This window comes from Anser brachyrhynchus (genome assembly GCF_964034855.1).
Source record: "Anser brachyrhynchus genome assembly, chromosome: 8".
Lineage (NCBI taxonomy): Eukaryota > Metazoa > Chordata > Aves > Anseriformes > Anatidae > Anser > Anser brachyrhynchus.
This window is the reverse complement of record NC_137702.1, coordinates 32,015,000-32,028,792: the sequence shown is the minus strand read 5'-3', so window position 1 is coordinate 32,028,792 and position 13,793 is coordinate 32,015,000. Positions and strand designations below refer to the sequence as shown.

Here is a 13,793-nt window from a genome sequence, read left to right as displayed (position 1 = left end):
TGGGTGTGAAAACCAGTGTTCCCCAAGTACTTAATGAAGTCAACTACTTAATGTTCCAGGAACAGCATATATCTGGCAAATGCTGGCAGAGAACGTGACATCATTTTCCATCCGCTGAATGTTCTGAAAAGTGTAGTTCCTTTCCAGGACACTTATCAAGGGAACTCAGTTTGTTTTATGTGTGTATACATAAGGTCAGGAAACTTGTTCAGAAGGAACATTATAGGAGTGGATTCTGTGTCGATGCTTGCATTCCAAAGGTTAAAATAATTGTCCAATGATAAGACTTGTAAACTTACTCTCATCTGCATAGAAATTGTTGTGATCATGCTTATGTACTGCTGGTCACTCACACGGAGTTGAAATATGAGAATAGTGAGAAATTCCACTTTCAATTTGCTTTTGGAGACGAACCATATTACACTATTACGTTGTGGCAGAATTGAATGTCCAAGCCAACCTGGTCCAAGCCCCCTGCTCAAGCTGGGCCACCCAGAGCAGGCTACCCAGGACCATGTCCAGGCGGCTTCTGAATGTCTCCCAGGGGAGAGACCCTCCAGCCTCTCTGGGCAGCCCCTGCCAGTGCTCCGTCACCTGCACAGTAAAGGAGACCTTCCTGTCTTCCAGTTTGTACCCATTGCCTCTTGTAGAAACTCTCATTACTGCAGGTATGCTTTCTGTTTGCTGTTAGTTGTATTCATTCTGCTGCAACAGGAGTGACATTTTGGTCCCACTCAAAGGGAATGGAAGTTGACTTCTATTTGATTACCAACTGAATGAAAAGTGTGCGGAAGGTGAACTTTGAAAGAAGAAAAATATAATTATTGTAAGTATATACATAAATATGGTTCAAAAAACAATTTTGTAGAAGCTGCATACGAAAAAGTGAAGGTAGTGGAAACCGTGAACAAAGCTACCTCTTGAATGAACCCTAAGTTTTGCAATATGTTTGAATTAAGTAGGAATTCCAGTTATTGATTTTGAGTCCATGTTTGTAGCATTGCTTTAAGTGTAGTGGACAAAAAAATAAAATATGAATAATTTAGTTTCTGTTGTCATCAGAGGATTAAACTGTCTGTGCATGGATGCTGTGGACAAGTCAGTACACAATAATGAAAGGAAAGTTAAATAATAAATAAAATATAAACTGCACTTTAGCTACAAAATTCTTGTTTTTATGATGAGAATAGGATCTTTAGGCTACATTTAAAACTAGACCAGAAGTAGCTTTTTTCCCTCAGTAAGAAAATTATCTATTTCTGTCAGTTGCTATCATTCAACATTGTATGTTTTATCTTTCTTTGAGGAAAACAGAAAACACAAATAATAAATCTGTGGAGATGAAAGAAAAATGCCTCTGAATACTAACTTTCCTCTTTGGCCAATAGGAGATACTAAAAAAGGGTCCCAAAGTAGGAGTTGCTTTTATTTCAGAGTTGCAAATGATACTAACCATAATCATATTTTTTCCCCACTAGTATAATTATTTAATTAAAAGGAAGACAACATGAGAGATATTTTTAAATACCACTGCATCATGTTTGTAAGTTAGATTCTTCCAGTTCAAGATTGTCTGTCAAATATTAATGAGTTCTAATGGAAAATTCACTTTAGGACAGTCTTTTGCTTTTAACAAGTTTTTTTTTTTTTTTTTTTGAAATGTTGAGCTTTTTAAATCATGCTCAAACTAAAGTTGTAAGAAATCAGTGTGTTTTTTTAATGAAACTGAGCATAGTGGCTAAATTAAATAATGGGGATGTAACATTTATAATTTCTGCACAGTATGGTTGTGTAACTATTTAAATATACCAAAGATTATAATTTTTCTAAGTTCCATAGTATTGCAACTTTAACCTACAACTACACACACACTGTGCTTCAGATCGATTTTCTGGCTAATACTAACTTGCCTGATGGACATGTTTTGCTTCAACGTCTGTGGAAATCCCTGCTGTGATTTAAGATACTTCACTAACAAAACTGCTGTCCCTAGACAAGTATACTGTGTGTAGTGATACACTGGTGAATGAAGGACTCTATCTCAAATTGAGCAAGTAGACAATATGTTGGGGGTAGAACATCCAGAATGACAGTGATTTATTGACTTACTCTGTCAAAATGCCCGAGCACCTTTCAGTAGGGATTTATGCAGTGGATAAATGCAGAAAGTTTTTCAGTTCATCCCATCAACAGAAGCACTACTATTAAGGGATTGATACATTGGCCACAGTCCAGTTACATGTAGAGGCAGATGGTCTACAGGCCACAATGCCTATCTATTTCAATGAGTTTTACTGCTGATCTGTAACACTTGTTGTATTGACTCAGTCAACAACAAAACAGTGACTTCTGTTTAATCAGTTGCATTAGAGGCTTCCGCCATAGGAATATAATTGAAATGGAATCTAAGAGTGTATTCTGGAAAACTCTGCTATATTAAAAGAATGTCATTTCTGATTAGTAACATTTTTATTGCGTTGCTAAGCCCATCAAATCTGTAACACAAGTAGTACAAATATATGGTATTTGTTAAGGCAAAAAAAAAGTTCCTTGTGTGTTGACAGAGTAGGACAGATTATAATGGAATGGTTGCACCAATTTAACATGGCTTTGTGTATTTCCAGAGGATTGTTAACACTTTATGAGATGAACTATTAATGAGAATGACTTGCAGCATGACACTGCTATTCAGGTTTTATAAATCTGTTCAAAAGCTTATTTACATCTACGGACAAGGTTTTGTGCTATCTCTTTTGGTTCAGTGCAAGGAGTGGGAAATTTACCGTAGATTGGTGCTGAAGGAGTCTTGGGCTGTTGATGAAATTAAAGTGCCTTGTATTACTGAAACAACTTTAGGGGTGCCTGTCAAAGTGACGGCAGCCTCCTTGGCACTGTCCTATGACTTACCGTTGATCCCAGAAGTGGTTCGACATGCTCAGCTTGGCCATCGGCCTACCTTCTGTAGAAGGACTTGCTCTGGGCTCCCCAGTGGCTCCCGCTTTGACCAGCCTTCCACGGGATCAGTTTGAAGACAACACCCTCTCCTAGCACTTGCCAGCCAGCACTGCTGCGTATGGCACATTTTGAGCCGCTCAGCACTGTGCCGATCCTCTACACCCTATAGAAGCAATCCAAGCAGAGATAACTTCACCTTGGAATGGTAGATACCGAGATGGAAAAAGGTACTCTTTTTCTTAATGCTCCTTGTAACTCACCAGAACAGAAGATATTTAGGTAATACTGTCCCAAACTGTATTTTTTACAAAAAGAATATGCAGGATGAGAAAAGTGGGAAATACTGTGTCCTTGTAACTTAGTTCCTCTAAGTACTGATTAATTATTCATAAAGATAACTGCTGTCCTACATTCATGAATTCATTTTTCCAGATACATAAGTGACTTGTAAGAGTCTTGCAAGTGTGAGTTTTGAGTGGAAATTAGCCAGACTTCCAAATTAACTTCCGTTATCTGTGACTCGCACGATGGTAGTAATCCCTGCTTTTGATTTAAAGACTTATGTCCACATGACAACAAAAGTGGTTCACAGGCATGCAACTATTAAGGCATTAAACTATATCTGGTGCAGTAAGAAAACCAACCAGTATCCAATTGTTGAGAACGAGTTTGGTTTTTTTGCAATAGTGTAAACTCTCAAATGTACTCATATGTTTGCATAGCAAGGGTGACTCAGCCCAATGTGGAAGAGTAGAGATGATTATGGCCAGGAAAACATGAAGTGCAGAAAAGACAAAATGGTGTATTTAGCTTTTAGCAGCCTGCTCAATGAGGGAGTCCTCAGATAAGAATTTACATCAGCTGCTCTGCTTTCACAGCCATTTGATCACAGGCACAAAAAGAGCCATGATCTTTCACCAGTCCATGCCAAACCCCAGCAACATGCTTTGATGTAGAGTTGTCACTGAAATATTTGTCATTTGTGCCCAAATATTGGTGATAACCTTGAAAACTTTTAGTATTCAAGGTTTTCCTGTTCAGGCAGAGATCTGTTTAATGCTTTGTTGTAGCTGATAGGTAATGATAAATGGCGCTCTGCAGCGTGGCACCTGCACAGTTACATTGCTTCATGTTTTTTAGCATCGTGTCTCCTAAATCAGTCCTCATTGATAATGTGACATGACTTTGTCATAGCGGTGGAGCAAATATGCTTTGGCTATTTTAAGTGCTAATAGTATGTTGCTGGAATGGCTGCTTGATCTTTCAGGCCCTTTACTAGCTATGTTAAATCACCTGAAGTGATGCTTGAGGCTTGCAAACATTTTTATTCTTTGTCAGGTGTAAACAGTGTGTGATTCCAGACCTTCAGCTAAAATGCTTGTGGGATAAAAGCTAGCCATAGTCCAATTGGCGACTATCCAAAGACAGCAGAAAAATGCTTTGGACTTCCTTGCAGGTGGGGACCCTTAGTGAGAGTCTGCTGAAGGCACCTTGGTCAGAAGCTTGTTGGCACCTTCCCTGAAGCACATATGCGGCAGTCTGTGACTGTTTGCTGGGGAAGGAAAAAAATGTGCTGCCGCTATTTGCCACCAGTTCTTGCTTCATTTCCATGTTCTGAAATGAGTGTTCAAGAAACTTTTGTGATCATTATTGCAACTCTGTCATTCTGGTAGAAAAATAGGTATCAGTCATCCTGGTTATGATGAGCTTAAAAAATATTAAGTGCCTGAAGCTAGATGAAAACTGAGAAAATTAAAAGGAAAAGAACTTCTATGTTGTGATGAATATGTTAGTCATTCATAGTGCTCAAACACCTATAGTTGGCAAAAATGTTTATATCCTACTTTCTAAAGCTTTCTGCACAAAGACAGGTGGCACTTGCCTGTTCCTTCATTCTGCTTTAGAATTCTGTTCTTGCTCCACCTCCAAGCATGCCAAACAAGGTAAAGCTTTTCTTCATGAGTGTACAACTGCTTTGCATGATACCGAGTACACTTCCGTGCACCCCTATTCTCTGCACTTCTTCTGTAAGTTTAAGTGACCAATTTTAGAGACTGGAAAGGAAAACAACTCTTAGGTGGTTGTGTTCTGACCGTTGTTTTCAGGTGCATGTTCAGAGGTCTCCAACTTGGTGATATCATATGGGTGGCTTCAAAATTTTAGCTTTTTCAAAGGGGACTGCAGAGTTCATTTTAAACAAGAAGTCCAGAAAGTTTTTCTTGAAGTCCAGTGTATGTAGGGGGGATGGTTTTGTAAGTATTGTAAAGTTTATTTAGACAGACTTTTTGCATCTTTGTTTAGGAAGTGCCAACTAGTGATTTATCACCATACAAAAATTGCCACTCTGCCATCATCTTTTCTGAATGTATTCTGTTGTATTGGTTAAGGTAGGTGTAGAGCTGTGAACAAATCATTCACACAACACTATCAATTTATTACATTTACTCCATGAAATGTGACTGACTTCTAGAAATGTTCTAATTTAGGTCAAACTTCTAAATGTACTTGTCAAATGTTTTTGTAAGGCGACTAATTCATAGAAAGCTTGGGGCTTGAGTAGAAGCACTGAAGCTATGTAAACATTCTGTAGTAGCCAGATGTCACTTAATGGCTTTATAGTAATACCTTGGTCTTCACATGATTTTTTTTTTGAACATGTAGCATATGTGGAATAGCCAGCAAATACAAATTTTATCGCTCAGATATCGTTTGACAATCTTAACACTTTTTAAACTTTACAAAGACCTGTTTACCATATGGTATAAGTGGGTGTGCAGGAAACGACACTGTTTCATGAAGCCTGATCTATACCGTACTACTTTTCCATGAAGTGAGCATGAAAGTTTCCCCTTAACAGCGTGCTGAGGGCACTCCTTTGAAGCACAGGCGTATAACTTTGGACAGTAACATTTGTGTGTGCTTCTGTAGATGATGGTTGTTTGGTTTTAATCACTTAATCCTTTATACTCTCGTATTTGACTTTTTCACAACAGTTTGTTCCACGTTAATGTTGCAACATGTGAAAGAACTAACAGAAAGGCATGATTTTTTTTTAACTGTTGCAGTAACCAGTCATTATTATTGTCCTAGTATCTCCTGTCCTTTTTATATTCTGCCTTTTTTGAAGATGCTGAGAGTTTCAAGGCAATTCCACGATGCTTAAAGTCGAAATCCTGTATATCATTACATTGAATTAGTCATGAGAGCTTTTTCAGAGCTATGGTCATTGTAGCTGACAAGATAATGATTCCAAAGACTGTTCTGGTTTATTTGCATACAATTATGGTTTAATTGAGTTAGCATGCAAAGATGAGAGCACAGCCTTCAATGCTCTATTGTGCAGTACCTTGAATATACGTTGGACCAGTGTTACTAAGACCATGAAACTTATTACTCAGTGCAAACTGGCAAGTTGTGCTTGCTCGAAAAACAAAAGATTCTGCTTCTGTTCAAACAGCCATTTAAAAGCAGAAAAGTACCTGAGACCAACTGCTTTTCAAATGACAAGTCAGAGCATCATTTAAATGCCAAAAGGACACAGTTTTCCAAGACTAAAGTGTTTGTATACGTGTTCATAAATGTTTAATCCATTGCTTCATCTAGATGCCTTTTTTTTAAATAATTGCTAGAAACTTCTGTGTGTCTCTGAACTTACTTTTCAGTTTTGTCTCCTGCTTATCAGATGATTAATAGCTTAATGACCTTTTTTAAACAAAGGTCATGTAAGAAAAAAAAAATCAACAGCTAAAACTTATTTTCATTTTTTAAGTTTGTTCCTCAGTATTGAATGCCTGGCAGTTTCTCTGACAATAGGAATACTTTTTTCTTCCTTAGCGTGGGCTATAATAGCTGCTCTATATACAGGATGTCTTAAACAGGGTGCAGTAGTTAGGAAATATTTGTAATTTATGAAACTATGTAATTTCACAAACTGCAGTTCCAAAAATATATACATACAAATGCACACACATACGTGTATACATGGGGAGAGAGAGAGACTGTTTAGCCTGTGAGCTTCGTGGCATAAAGGTTTTGGTATGTTAGTATATTGCTTAAAACTGCGTAAGATTTCTGCTCTTTTAGAGAAATAATATTTTTATTACTCTCTTAACCACAAGGTAGGAGAAAGAAAATTCTGTTGAAACGTATGTAGATCTACAGTAGTGCAGTGTGTTTTGCAGCCTCCTGGCACCAGCACTCAGGAAGTCATGACACCAGTTTATGCCACCAGTCTCTTCTCGTATACAGCCTCGTAAATCTGGAGGAGTGACTTGAAGAGGAGGAACAATGCATTTCCAGGTCTTTGACCCACTCACCTCATCTCCAGACCAACAACCTGAAGTGGCCACTCTGATCTTCTATCAGCAATTTCTGTTTCCCTGCTGATAAAGCATCATGATGCAAAAATCAACCTACAGATTGTCAGCCCTGGTTGGAGGCACTCTGTTTTACTAGATGAAACAGTAACTACTGTAATTCTCACCAGGAAGGAGACAACTCAGTCCTGTCTGTCAAATTACAGAAAAAAAAAGTGGCCTCAGTCCAAACATCACAAATCCCACTGTGAATATTTTGCTTTTGTGGGAGGATTCGTATAGCAGGGTTAGTGCATCAGTCTGTTTTGTGCCACACCATGTCATTACTTCGAGCATCCCTTAAAATCCTACTCAGCAAGTGTCAGTGCTAGGTAGTTATTTAGCATATACATATTAGCGTATACATATTGAAATAGAATCAAAAATAAATGAAAAAATAATTCTTAAAAGTATTATTAATGAAAAAATTTCCGAAACTTATTTTTTGTGTTAAGGAACTGTTTTATTTAATTTAAGTCTTTTATATGCAGCTTTTTTTAAGGGAAGATTGTCTTAATACCAATGACTGCATGGAGATTCTCAGTTGTTACTTGCAGGCTCTCTGAGCTGTGAAGTTTATAGAAGCTATAGACTACCTTGAGCAACTTCTTAAAAGCACATCATTTCGCAAACATTCTGAAATATTCCTGTATGGTGTCTATTTATCTATGGCACTACTTATCTAAATATAGTATTTGTGACCAAGTGACTGCATTTTGTGCCGTGCTGCATGGGGGCAGTCCCCCAAGTAACCAGACCGGACCCTCATGTATCTTACAAATGTAATGGTATGAAGCCTGACAGCATGTGACTCTGCAGTTATATACAACGTCTGCCAAGCAGCCCTGCTAAGAATTTGTGGTTAAAATATTCTTAGGTACTTTAAGGTGAATTTTATACCTCTTTTATATTTCATTCATACAAGGAACCATACAACTTCTACGAGATTAACATTTAGGAGCTTTTTGGTAAAGATAAAAATATTTTTTCCTTTTTATATGTAAATTTGCATTTTGTTCTGAAATTTGCCTACGGTAGGTAGCATCAGTATACAACTGATTAGAGGCATACAAACTAGTAGCCCATTTTTTTTTCTATTTAAACTTTTTTAGTTTCACTATATCTTAATAAGATTAAATATTTCAGTACAGCTCATACATATTGTATATAATGTATATAATCTTATGTATTGTACTGTAAAAAACCAAGTGTGACATTATAAACCACCTTTCTTCAGTACAGTGGTTTGAACTTTTACAAGCCTTGCTTTTTTACATCTAATACTGCAAGGTCTCTTTTCTGTATCAAAAAAAAAAAGTTGGTTTGTTTTTTTTTTTCCACAGATTGTCACAAATTAGTCCAGTTTTCAAGAACACTCAGACAAGCCCAACGTACACACAGTTCCTGACCACGTTGCTAGAAGAACTGCATTTCAAAAATAAAGATCTGGAAAGTTTAACAAGAATATTTAGGAAGGACAGCCTACCTGAATGGTCAGTCACTTTTAAGCTATTCTGCATTTCATAAAACTAAGCAAATTGATTATTTTAATTTCCAGCATTTTGTAAGTATGCATAGTAACTATAGATCATATCAACCTTAGTAGAAAATGTGTAAAGTACATTTTAAAGTATAGAAATATATATGGTATGGAAATGAGTGTCATGATTCTGTCACTTACAGTAAATGCCAGCTGCTTATTACTTATCACTTTAATCTTTTGAGAATATATAGTTGTTTTATATGTAGTTGGCTTACTGCAATTTTGGGAGGAATTTTTACTCAAGTTCTATAAGGATTTACAACCAAAAAAAAAAAAAACACAAGTGGCTACAATGGCTAAGTCTCAGCAAAATGTAATTGTTATATTTAGTCTATGTGATACAAAGTTAAGCTAAAAGCTACACATTTTTTTGCAATAAGGCTGAGACCTCATTTTGCATTCTAGATAGGTGGGGAAAAAAATGAGAGCACATACCTTATGTATGCTGACATTCAACTGATTCAATAAATCTAGCATTATAGTATTTAATTAAATAATTTGAGTATTAATATTACTGATCTCAGTCCTTTGTTCCCCACAGAACAAAACAATCATCTTTACATCTCCCGCTATCTGAAATAAGGGCATGGAGAACAAAAAAGAACCTTCAATTGTTGGATATTTTAAAATGAAAAATAAAATAAAGAATTCATTGTACTTGCACTTTTGCTTTCTTATGAAGAAGAACTTTGAAGTCTTTTGCAGAAGCTGACTCAGTAACAGCAATTCTTCAAGGTATGCATAAAAACTAGTTAAAATGTGGATGGTCTGAAGACTGTATTTAAAAGCAGTAGAAAGGAACCCGGATTTTTTTTGGTTTGGATTTTTGTTTAGGAAATTTTGACTCAAATTTGCCTACAGGAACTGGGGAAAGAAAGAAAAAAATCTTGGGGGTTAAGAACACCGCTGCCTTTTTTCCAGTTGACTGAGTGCAGGGAGCAGTATTCTTTAAGAATGATGAAGATGATACACAAAGATGTTTGATCTATTGTCGGTTTATCTTGCTACTTCTAAAAAAAGGTGTGGTCTTTGAACTTGTGTAAAAGATTTCTAAACATTCTCTATTCGTTACTCATTTGGACTTCAAAATAGGTTTATTTAAAATTTATTTTTTAAAGACTAATTTTTGGCTTTCTGTAGTAATTTCATTTAAAATAGCTGCGTTGTTTAGATTGTGTTCAAACTTGCTCCTATTACTAAGTGATTATGAAATGCAATTTAAGACTAATCCACTGGTAATTCTTAATGGTGCAATATACCATCTAAAGGCACAGTGCTCAGTTCATTGACACTGTTTTTTGAGAGACTTGAAAATGAAGTTGTAACTGACTATTTAGTCTGCAGCAAATGCCAGCAGTAGTTAAGACTGAAGCAAGACTTATCAGGACTACTGTATAGCAACTCTATTTAAAAAACAAAGTTTATTCCTTTGTCTTTCTTCCATAATTGGACACTGAAAGTAAACTCTGCACCTCCTTTATTGCTTGGTAGTTCCTTCACGATAAATGAGATAAATATGTTGATTCTCCCTGACACACAGAAGCCCATGCAGCTTTTTTCAGTGGCAGCTCAATTGTACAGTAGTATATTTAGGTGATGCCTGAGTTTTCCTAACATACCTTGTAATGGGAAGTCATGTTCAGTTTAGCTTGTAAAAGCACTGATTAAGAACGAAGAAAACCTTAATGCAGAGTTCAAGCTATGCATTTTTCTAAGTATGCAATAGGAGGAAAAAAATACCCATCATGATCAGAGCATCTGATGTCAAATTCATCAGAATGCATGCTGTAATTTAGTTAGTTTTTTTTTTTTTATACCGTGATGGAAAACTTTTTACTAGATACATATGCAAAGAAGGGACAAGACCTCAACAAAAGATAAGCTTTTAGAAGACTGAGTAATAGGTAAGATACACTGAGCAAAACTTTAATCTTTAATTTAATTCTATTTAGTTCTGATTTAGAAAGGTAGGTAGTTATAGGTATTATTTCCCTGTAGATTCTGAGCCAGCCACTGTTCTGGTCTGTGGATGTTTACCTTGGGACGTAGAGATTATAACTGCCCCATAACAATGCTGCTATTTGGTGTTTAAAATGCCCATCAAACTGGGAATATAAACGTGTTTCATCAGGTTTGCTGTCTCACATTTGAAAAGTTTTTACATTTCCTGTCAGTTTAGTGGTTTGGTTTTTTTTGTTTGGTTGTTTTTTTTTTTTTTTTTTTTTTGCTATTTTTAGGCCTGGTCTTCAGCACTTACTGTGTTGGAAACACATATTTGTAATAAGACTGAACAGGTCACACGTCCAAAGATCTCTTTGTCAGGGTTCACTGTAACTGCTTTTACTTTCTGAGTTAGCAGCTCAAAAAAAGTAAGCTACCAGGATTTTTGCATCTCCTCCCGGGCAGCTGGACAGTAAGCTCACTCATTCTTTTCCTTGTGTTTAGTGAACAGAATAACTTTTCTCCTTCCATGACCTTCTTACCCAGTCCAGAGGAAATACTTCTGTGATAAGCTGGAAGTGCCCTGAAGGGATATTCTTCACTTACCTATAATGATCTTATCTCCCTTCAGTAAAACTTGTGTAAATAAATGCAGAAAGCGTACATATACCCATTACTTTCAGTAGTGGGAAGGCTGTAGACTCATTTCAAGAGGATCTTTCATACTACCAGCCTTAACCAGTTGTACAAAGAGCACAAACTCGAGCACCAAAAATTAAGTTCATTTATGTAGTTTTCTTATGAGCATGTTTTGTAACAGCTTAACTGCTTAGAAATGTTCAAATCTAGACCTCGTGAGCTTAAAGCTAGTTTCTGCTACAACTATCTGTCATTTAGCTGATCTGTCTTTTTCAGCTCACTTTTTTTTTTCCTTCTCATTTTGGTTCTGTTTTTAGGCAGATGGTTTCTTTGTGGCCTGGTTGCTATGCTTAATGTTTTTCTTCCTATGTTTGTTGAACAGGTGAGAACAAGTGACACTAGGCAAAAAGGTGGGTTTGAGCCTCATCTCAGATATACTAAATTTAGTGGCTCACTTGTAAAAGCCTCCATTTCTGAATGAGCTAGACAAAGCCATCAGTTACTTAGATCATAAGGATCACTAAGTCCTGGTAGTTCATTACAATAGCTAAGTAAATTATCCAATTCTGTGTGCCATGGGACCTGTGGCAAGGCAAATACAGTATGATGGGGTTTTTTTGTTTGTTTTTAAGGGGGGGAGGCGTTTTACATCTCTCTGTATGAGAAGTAATTTCAGAAAGAAAACAGTGTTAATAAAGCCACGTATATAAGGAAAATCAATAGTTGTTCAAGGTTCTGCGACAGTCTTCGTGTTAATAAAAGAGGATGGAGTAAAAGCTTTTGTCACACAGCTCAGGCCACAGCCTTGTAAATGCTGTCACTGTAACTACTGCACTCCATAACACTGCATTTCCTAGCACAGAGATCAATCCCTTCACTGCTACAGTTCAGTTCTTTGAGCCTGTTGACCAAACTTGCTGATTCTTCATGGGAAAGAAGGGGACTCCGTGGTTATTTAGTCTCTATTTCAGGGAAGTGAACAGGTCATAATGTAAATTATCAGGTATTTGAATTACAGGTTAAGTTGCATCTCGATGGAGTTTGCAAATCATGTGCTTACATAAGGTAATCAAAAATTCTGCATTAAAACAAGCAGGAGAGCTTGATTTATTTCACTGAAGACTATCAAAACAAAAAGGTGCCATAGTAAATCTAAAGCAACAGAACTGACATGATTCTGCTGCCATCTAAACCCAGGACTGGAAAATTTTATCTGCCCAGTTTTTAAAGAGTGATGCAGGGAGCAACAGAGAGCATGGTGCCTGCATGAGATGCATCTGGGGCCTCAAGGCTGCATCACACAGCGCCTAGATGGTCACCTGGATTTTCACTCTTCACTCTCAGTGAGTAGTGTGATGCAGCTGTTGTAGGTGTGTGGGGTTTGTTCAGTGGTGGTGGTGAATCCTGTGTATCTTAGTGCTGAACCTGCATGCCCTACCCACTTCTCCTTGGGCTGAAGGAATCTGAACTCCACAAAACACAAGAGGGGCTGAGCAGCTCCGCTTGACGGTGAGTCTTAGCTGACCCTTAACCACTGGACAGAAAAGAACTGACACGCATCAGGGAGAAGAAGAAAGAGATAAGCAGAAAGTGGTATTCACACCTTCTATATTTAGTTATCCACCCATAGCTACCTGCCAGTCTACTTCAGAGAGAACTGATGCTTGTAATGTACGTTCTCTAAGTCATACCTTACTGCGCCGTATGAAACAGGTGCCTCTCCCCCTGTTTCCTGGTGGCAGAAAGAAAGCAGATAGAAGTCAGCAGAGAGCTTCGACCATAGCTGACTCTCACTGGAGCCATTTATTTAGTAATTAAAGGCCTGCCACTGCCAAGCAGGGTTTCTGAGCAGCCTGATCCTGTTCGGTTACTGTGATGGCTACCATCTCACACAGAATTGTTTTTCTTGTCCTGTAAGAGTTAAAACAAAAAGAATTGAAGAAGTGAATGACAGTCTTTTGGAAAAAAATTAATGTCACTGTCTTGAAAGTACGTCCAGGAGGTAACAGTCTCGTTCTACAGCTTGCCTCTACACTTTCCACACTTTCTGTTTATTTCTGCAATTGTGTACGAACATCCACTACTGTGGGTGGCAATTAGCTTGATCTCACTGGGGTAATGGGTAACGCTGCTGTCATTTCCAACGAGTATTAAATATTGAAAACCCAGAACCAGCCTCTCTTTGGCAAGTCTTAAGTTTCCGTAAGTGGCAGATGGTATATAAGGCAGGGCTAGGCACTTGTAAAGCTCTGTTTCTCAACTGCATTGCTACCACCTGACAGCCAGTCCTCCTCTGGTTAGAGTCAGAGGAAGTAGGTGTGCCTGCCATTAGCAAAGACAAAGTAATAGTACTAGAGACA

The 13,793-nt window shown here is 37.4% G+C and overlaps 2 protein-coding genes across 3 annotated transcripts in view; one reads left to right on the top strand and one right to left on the bottom strand.

The window, feature by feature from the left end:
* The window catches only part of RPAP2 (RNA polymerase II associated protein 2), a 37,052-nt gene extending 27,542 nt beyond the window's left edge, over positions 1 to 9,510 (top strand). For both annotated transcript variants that reach the window (XM_080602902.1, XM_080602901.1), the window contains 2 exons: positions 8,654 to 8,803; positions 9,395 to 9,510. In XM_080602902.1, coding sequence (XP_080459028.1) covers positions 8,654 to 8,803; position 9,395 — 151 coding nt within the window. In that variant the 3' untranslated portion in view covers positions 9,396 to 9,510. The remainder of the gene's footprint in view (positions 1 to 8,653; positions 8,804 to 9,394) is intronic.
* GLMN (glomulin, FKBP associated protein) overlaps positions 1 to 13,793 on the bottom strand; it is an 80,640-nt gene that overhangs the window by 48,929 nt on the left and 17,918 nt on the right. The window lies entirely within an intron of this gene.